We start from the raw sequence: 7,788 nt of genomic DNA, 5'->3' as shown, positions 1-7,788 counted from the left end.
CCGCCGGGTGTGGCCCAAAAATCAAAACAAACAAACAAAAAAAAACCAAAACAACTCAGCCTTAACTGTTCTGGCCTCCACCCTCCAAACCTCTCTGCGCTCAGCCTCAGTTTCCCCTCCCACATGCTCACAGAAGGGGTCTGTGCATTGCCATGGGAGCGGAGTCAGGATGGAGCTGTGCAGACCCTCATCTATGATAAAGCAGTGTCTCCTCCAGGAAGTCTACCACGCAGTGACTACCTCTGCTCCCCAAGTAGTAAGGGGGAAGGAAAAGCTCTAAAATTCTCAGAGCAAGCGATGAGGCACTTGTGATCTGGGACTGGGGATCCTGGAATGTCAGCCGGGCTAGGGTAGGCCCCGCTTTGGCCATGTGCACCCCGGGAGTCCTATGGGGTGCAGCCAAGGGCAGACAGATGGGCTTTGGAAAGCCGAACACCACCCCGACATGATCCTTGCTGCTTCCACAGGGACCACGAGCAGAGGCGGGAGTCGGGGTCCAAGGGCCAGGCCATGGCTGCCAACTGCTCCTGGGACCCCCAGGCCGCTGCTGCTGACCGGAACAAGGCAAGTACCCCAGGGCCTGGGGGGAGGCCTGAGCCCACAGGCACCCACCCAGGGGCCCAGCTACTAGGTGGGCAGCTGCACCTGTCTGAGCTGTGCCTGGGCCTCTCGTCTCCAGGCCTCACTCACAGATCTGGGGAACTGGTCGTCCTCAAGGTCCTTCCTGTGCACCTGCAGCCAGTACAACCTCTGTGCTTCCTCTTTCCCATGGAGTGGCCTGAGATGGGGTCCCTCTGGGGGCTCCTTGGTGCGGGGGACGCAGCACATTGACCTCAGAGCATAGGCTTTGGGGCCCCCTACCAGAGCTGCCCAAGGCTGGGTGGTCCTTTCTGTCCCCAGGTGCCCAAAATGATTGGAGTCCCGCAACTATCAGCAGACTGACTCACCTCTTCCCCTGGATCCCCACTTCTTTGGCCTCCCCCAAACCCGGCGGCCCCTTTGAACTCCCAAGGGAAATACAAGTGAGCTCAGTGCTCCGACACCACACCCAGAGGTGCTCAAGGGTTACTCCTGGCTCTGTGCTCAGTGGTTACTCCTAACTCTGTCTTCAGGAATCACACTTGGTGGTGCTCGGAGGACCCTATAGAATTCTGGGAATAGAACCTGGATTGACCATGTGTAAGGCAAAATGCTCTCCCCACTGTACTATCACTCTGGCCTCCCGATACCACTACCCCGCCACTTTCAAGGACAGCGAGATGCCTGGAGCTAGAGAGACTTGGCCAATGAGGGGCTGAGGTCCTGCAAGGTGGGAACCCCCCTGTCCCAGGTGCCCCCATCCTAAAGCCTAAAGCCCCATCCCCATCCTGACATTCCAGAAGAGTAGACAGGCGGGGGAGAGGGAGGAGGATCTGCAGAGAGCCGGGAGAGATTCCGGAGCTGGAGCAGGAGGGGCCCCGGCTGCCAACACCTCCCGGGCGGGCGGAACAGCTGGTGAGGGCGGCCCCACGCCCCATGACTCACCACCTCCCGCTGCAGCCCCAGGAGGGCATGGCAGGCTTTTTCCAACCCTGAAGAGCACGGGCGGTCACACCCGCTGGGCCCAGCCCCCACAGCCCTGCACCCTCCCGTGGGGAGATAGATCCTGGTTCTGCCTCCCCCCACTTATACACTGAGTCTTCCAAGGCAATGGGAATGCTCAGGGACCTAGGGACTGGGAAGGCACATGGACAGATGGACTGACGTGCTGAGCCAACACATGAATTTAGAGGTTGGCCAATAGCATGCAGGACCCCTTTTAAAGTGTGGGCCTGTCTTCACAGAGTCTCCCCCAAAGTTCTTCCTACACCTCAAGTTCCTGCTCGCAGAGCCAAACCAGAAGGCACCTCCTCCCAGTTCGCTCTGTGCTGCCAAGTCCAGCACTTTCAGCCCAGCTTTCTGTGAGCTGGGGGTATCTGGAAGGGTTTCTTGGTCTGTCTCATGGCTGTTTTGTGTGCTCTCTTTCTCTTCTCTTTTCTCTTCTTCTCTCCTCTTCTCTCCCCCTTCTTTTATCTTGAGTAATAGCAACTGATACCCAGCCTTTAAGGTTGAACAGGACAGAAAGGAGAGCAAAAGTCAGGAGAATGAAAGATGGAGTACTAATGTCTTCTGGGTTTGGGAAGGATGCATTGTGATAGATTAGTGATGTCTGCTGGGTGTGAGGGAGGAGCACAGAGATGGATTGGTGATGTCTGCTGGGTGTGGGATAGGAGCACAGGATAGATTGGTGATGGCTGCTGGTGTGGGAAGGGAGCACAGGATGGATTGGGATGTCTGCTGAGTGTGAGAAGGAGAAAGTCTGCTCCTTGGAATGAGAGGTCAAAGCTACGACAATCCCTGAAACATCCAACCTACCCAAAATTCTTTCAAGAGTTAGCATTGAAAAATCATGATAGAGGGGCCGGAGAGATAGCACAGCGGTGTTTGCCTTGCAAGCAGCCGATCCAGAACCTAAGGTGGTTGGTTCGAATCCCGGTGTCCCATATGGTCCCCCATGCCTGCCAGGAGCTATTCTGAGCAGGTAGCCAGGAGTAACCCCTGAGCACCGCTGGGTGTGGCCCAAAAACCCCCCCCAAAAAAAAAAAGGAAGGAAGGAAGGAAGGGAAGGATCAGCAAGGAAGGAAGGAAGGGAGAAAGGAAGGAAGGAAGGAAGGAAGGAAGGAAGGAAGGAAGGAAGGAAGGAAGGAAGGAAGGAAGGAAGGAAGGAAGGAAGGAAGGAAGGAAGGAAGGAAGGAAGGAAGGATCAAGATAGAGGCCTGAGCTAGAGGCACAGGGCCAACCCAGAATCTATCCCCAGAATCCCACACAATCCCCTGCGCACCTCCAGGAGTAATTCCTGAGTACAGAGCTAGGAGTAACCCCTGAGCACTGCCAAGTGTAACCCAAAAATTTAAACAAACAGTAAATGTAAGCATAATTCATAGCACAACCTGGGAGTCGGCTCCTCTGGTACGAAAAATGAAGGGCTGCTTGACCCCCAGTGGTGTCCCTCCACCCTGGATTAACCACCTTCCTCCAAGTGGCCTTTGGTGTATGTGATGTCAGCAGGAGGCTTTGTGCAGTGGAACAACCATCCACACCTACACCATGCCTGAGCCTCTCCTGTTAGGGACCCCTGGGCTCCTCCCAGAAACCCATGGTGGGAGATCCATGCCCCGGCAGGGCCCATCTGCCCCAGACCTTCCTGTTCTAGCGCAAGCCAAGTCCACTTTTTTTTTTTTTTTTTTTTTTTTTGTGGTTTTTGGGTCACACCCGGCAGTGCTCAGGGGTTATTTCTGGCTCCAGGCTCAGAAATTGCTCCTGGCAGGCACAGGGGACCATATGGGGCAACGGGATTTGAACTGAAAGGCAAACGCCTTACCTCCATGCTATCTCTCCGGCCCCGCCAAGTCCACTTTTTGACTTACAAAGGGAGGGTTTTTTTTTTGGTCTGTACCATTTTGTTTATTTTTTTTTTCAAATAAACATCTCTAGGGCCCGGAGAGATAGCACAGCGGCGTTTGCCTTGCAAGCAGCCGATCCAGGACCAAAGGTGGTTGGTTCGAATCCCGGTGTCCCATATGGTCCCCCGTGCCTGCCAGGAGCTATTTCTGAGCAGACAGCCAGGAGTAACCCCTGAGCACCGCTGGGTGTGGCCCAAAAACCAAAAAAAAAAAAATAAAAAAATAAAAATAAAAATAAAAATAAACATCTCTAGGTTTTATTGTGAAAATGACATGAGTCGGGCCCAGAGAGATAGCACAGCGGCGTTTGCCTTGCAAGCAGCCAATCCAGGACCAAAGGTGGTAGGTTCAAATCCCAGTGTCCCATATGGTCCCCCGTGCCTGTCAGGAGCTATTTCTGAGCAGACAGCCAGGAGTGACCCCTGAGCACCGCTGGGTGTGTCCCAAAAACCAAAAAGAAAAAAAAAAAAAAAGAAAAAAAAAAAAGAAAATGACATGAGTCTAGGAAGCAGTGCCAGAGGCCAGGGGTGCTCACACTTATCACTCTTTGCTCCTGCCCAAAGAGTTTTCTCTCTGGCTCTTTCCACACTTCGACTGTCCCTATAGACTCCAGCTGCAGGGACCGAGCCCCTAAGCCCCAAGCAGGCTTCCTTAGAGGAGGAGGGTGTTGGGGCAGGAGCATAGCACAGCAGGAAGGGCACTTGCCTTGTACTACACCAAGCTTGGTACAATCCCAAGCATCCCATAAGGACTCCAGGCATGATTTCTGAGTGCAGAGCCAGGAGTAACCGGAGCACTGCTGGGTGTGAGCCAAAAGGGGGGGGGGGAGAGAGAGAGAGAGAGAGAGAGAGAGAGAGAGAGAGAGAGAGAGGAGACAGACAGACAGACAGACAGACAGACAGACAGACAGACAGACAGACAGACAGACAGAGACAAAGTGTCAGGGCCAGAGCAATAGCACAGCAGGGAAGGAGCTTGCTTTCCATGTAGACCTGGGTTCAATTTTCGGCAACCCTACTGTCACTGAGCCTGCCAGGATTGAGCCCTCAGTACAGAACCAGGAGGAACCCTTGAGCACCGCTGGTGTGGCTCCCCAAAAAAAAACAAGAAATGGGGATCCTCCTTCCCTCTCCACACACTCAGTATATTTTCCCATGGAGCCAATGGCCTGGTCCGTGCTAGCTCGCCACATCCAACCACAGCTATGCCCTCAGGGACTGTCCCTGTGTCTCTCCCTGTCTTTGCTGTCCCTCTATCTGGTGCATCCGGGGCCATCGATACACCCAGGATCACGCTGGCTGGCCTGGCTGGCCTGGCTGGACTCAGGGGCAACAGCATGAGCAAGGTGACACCAAAGTGGGACAGCGTGGGGAAGGTCTGCATGCAATGCATGCGTGCGATTGGAGCAGAGGATGGACAGGTGGCCTCACCCTTGTCCTGTGTGTCCCCTCCGGCCCCGCACAGATGTGTCCCAACGACGAGGGGGACTCCAGGGAACTGTACGGCCGAGGTTTCCTGACCCTGGAGCAGTTGAGCACGCTGCCACCACCCGCCGTGGTCCACTACAGTGTCCTGCTGCTGTGCCTGTGTGGCCTGGTGGGCAACGCGCTGGTGCTCTGGTTCTTCGGCTTCTCCATCAAGCGCAGCCCCTTCTCCGTCTACTTCTTGCACCTGGCGGCCGCCGACGCCGCCTTCTTGGCCAGCAGGGCCGTGTTGGCTCTGCTGGGCGCTGGCGACCTCCAGGGTTCGCTGGCCCATTATGCTCGGGCCTTGTGCCGCCTGGCAGGCCTGTGCGCACTGCTGGCCAGTGTCAGTCTGTTGCCCGCGGTCAGTGCTGAGCGCTGTGCTTCGGTCACGATGCCAGCCTGGTACTGGCGCCGGCGGCCCCCACGCCTCTCAGCCGTGGTGTGTGCCCTGCTCTGGGCTTTGTCCCTCCTGCTCACCGCCTTGCACAACTACTTCTGCGCCTTCCTGGGCACAGCAGCGGCGAAGGCCTGTGCGCACATGGACACATTCCTGGGCATCCTGCTCTTCTTGGTCCTGTGCCCCCTCATGGTCCTCCCCTGCCTGGTGCTCGTGCGTCGTGGAGTGCCGCCCTCGCCGGCTTCAGCGCTCGGCCAAGCTCAACCATGTGGTCCTGGCCGTGGTGTCCGTGTTCCTCGTGTCATCCATCTACTTGGGCATCGACTGGTTCCTCGTCTGGCTCTTTCACATCCCCGCGCCCTTCCCCGAGTATGTCACCGACCTGTGCCTGTGCATCAACAGCAGTGCCAAGCCCGTCGTCTACTTCTTGGCCGGGAGGGACAAGGGGCAGCGACTGTGGGAGCCGCTCAGGGTGGTGTTCCAGCGCGCCCTGCGCGACGGTGCCGTGGAGCTGGGGGACGTGGGCAGCGGGGGCACGGCCAACACCGTGGCCTTAGAGATGCAGTGCACCCCTGGGAATGCGTCCTGAGAGGTGCTGTGTTTGGAGGCAGTGGGGCAGCTGGAGCCTGGATGGGACACTTGCTGAGCACCCCTGGAACATATCCCAGGAGCAAGCAAGCAAGCAAGCAGGCCCCGGATTCCCCTGTTGGATCGAGGTTACATCTAGGTGCTGAGCTGGACAGAAAGGACAGGGCCCACCGCTAGGCCTCAACCATGTCTTGGGCCCCAGCAAGACTCGGGGGTCCAGCTGTCTCTCTATTTCAGAGGGGACTTGGTAAGGGCTCTCCAACTGCAGAGCCTGGCCCCTTGTGGTATGCCCTCGATGGACTTTCTGTTAACTTCTGGGGATGGGGAAGGGACACTGGTTGCCATGAGGTACTCCAGAGGCCCACACACTCAGAGCTGGGCAGCCCCACCAACCCCAAGAGCTTCTGTTCTCGAGGCACTTGGCACATCTCTAGGCCTCACCCCTCGGCCACTGCAGGCACCGCAGTCCCTGCCCAGAAGTGTGCCCCAATTCACCAGATGTGCCCCTCAATGGATCAGAGGTTTCTGCCAATAGGCCGGAAGTGCCTCTCAATAAAAGTTTTTATCTCACACAGAGAAAGCTGCAGCCTCCCAGGGTCAGATCTTTACCAGACCTAGGCAGGGTACCCCACAGTGGCAGCCCGCAAGCTGCCCAGCTGGTGACCTCTCCTGAACCCTCCCCGAGCTGGCCTGCCCACACCTGTCTGTCCTGGGGTCCTGAAGGGTTGACAGGGAGGCATGAGAGTCTGATGTCTCAGGACACAGGGATCTTCTGCAACCCTGAGCCTCAGAGAGTTTTCCCATTGACTCTGAGCCCAAACTTGGCCATGACACACACACACACACACACACACACACACACACACACACACACACACACACACACACACACACACACACCATCTCCTGGGTTTGGAAATAAGAAACAGACTGGGTTGGGCCTGAGCACAGAAATCAGCCACCCAGTTCTGGTCTCCTTTTTCCAGTGCAGCCTCCAGGAAGCTCCGAGCACGGATCTCACACACCCCCACCCCTGCACTGGGCACAGCCACCCTAACTGTGAGTTCCTGCTCCATATCAGCACCCCCAGGTGGTGGCCTGGTACAGCCTGTGCCCCTGTGTTGTGTCCATCTTGTTTCTCTAGAAATGTGGGACTTCAGTCTCTGTGAGCAAAACACAGGTTTTGGGGGTCAGAGGATGTGCCCACTCAGCCCCACAGGAGGCACAGATCTTCATGAACCCCTCAGTGCTGGGGACCAAAAGAGATGGGGGCCAAAGAGACCAAAAGAGTGTCTGAAATTTGGGGGACAGGAAAGGATCCTTGTGAACAGACATTCAAGCCAAGGACCGCACTGCTGTCTTCTGCCTCATTTATTCTTCCTTCCTTCCTTCCTTCCTTCCTTCCTTCCTTCCTTCCTTCCTTCCTTCCTTCCTTCCTTCCTTCCTTCCTTCCTTCCTTCCTTCCTTCCTTCCTTCCTTCCTTCCTTCCTTCCTTCCTTTCTTTTGTTTTTGGGTCACACCCGGCAGCGCTCAGGGGTTACTCCTGGCTCTATACTCAGAAATCGCCCCTGGCAGGCTCAGGGGACCATACGGGATGCTGGGATTCGAACCACCGACCTTCTGCATGGAAGGCAAACGCCTTACCTCCATGCTATCTCTCCGGCCCCCTCATTTCTTTTAATTGTTGGTGGTTTTAGGTTTGAGGGCACATCCAGCAGTGTTCAGGGGTTTCTTCTGGCTCTGCACTCAGGAATCACTCCTGATTGGCTTTGGGAACCCTATAGGATGCTGGGGATCAAACCCAGGTTGGCAGCGTGTGAAGCAAAAGCCTTCCCTGCTATCCTATAGCAATACT

General features: G+C 56.1%; 1 protein-coding gene across 1 annotated transcript; it reads left to right on the top strand.

Moving 5' to 3' along the window:
- The first annotated feature begins 510 nt into the window (after positions 1–510).
- On the top strand, positions 511–5,968 carry LOC126019069 (mas-related G-protein coupled receptor member F-like). Its single transcript, XM_049781230.1, is given in 3 exon segments — positions 511–564; positions 4,947–5,563; positions 5,565–5,968. Coding segments are annotated over 3 exon segments (1,041 nt in total). The 3' UTR covers positions 5,935–5,968.
- The last annotated feature ends 1,820 nt before the right edge of the window (positions 5,969–7,788 follow it).

The sequence above is a fragment of the Suncus etruscus genome, chromosome 9 (genome assembly GCF_024139225.1).
Source record: "Suncus etruscus isolate mSunEtr1 chromosome 9, mSunEtr1.pri.cur, whole genome shotgun sequence".
In the NCBI taxonomy this organism is placed as follows: domain Eukaryota; kingdom Metazoa; phylum Chordata; class Mammalia; order Eulipotyphla; family Soricidae; genus Suncus; species Suncus etruscus.
This window is presented reverse-complemented; position numbering and strand designations above follow the sequence as displayed.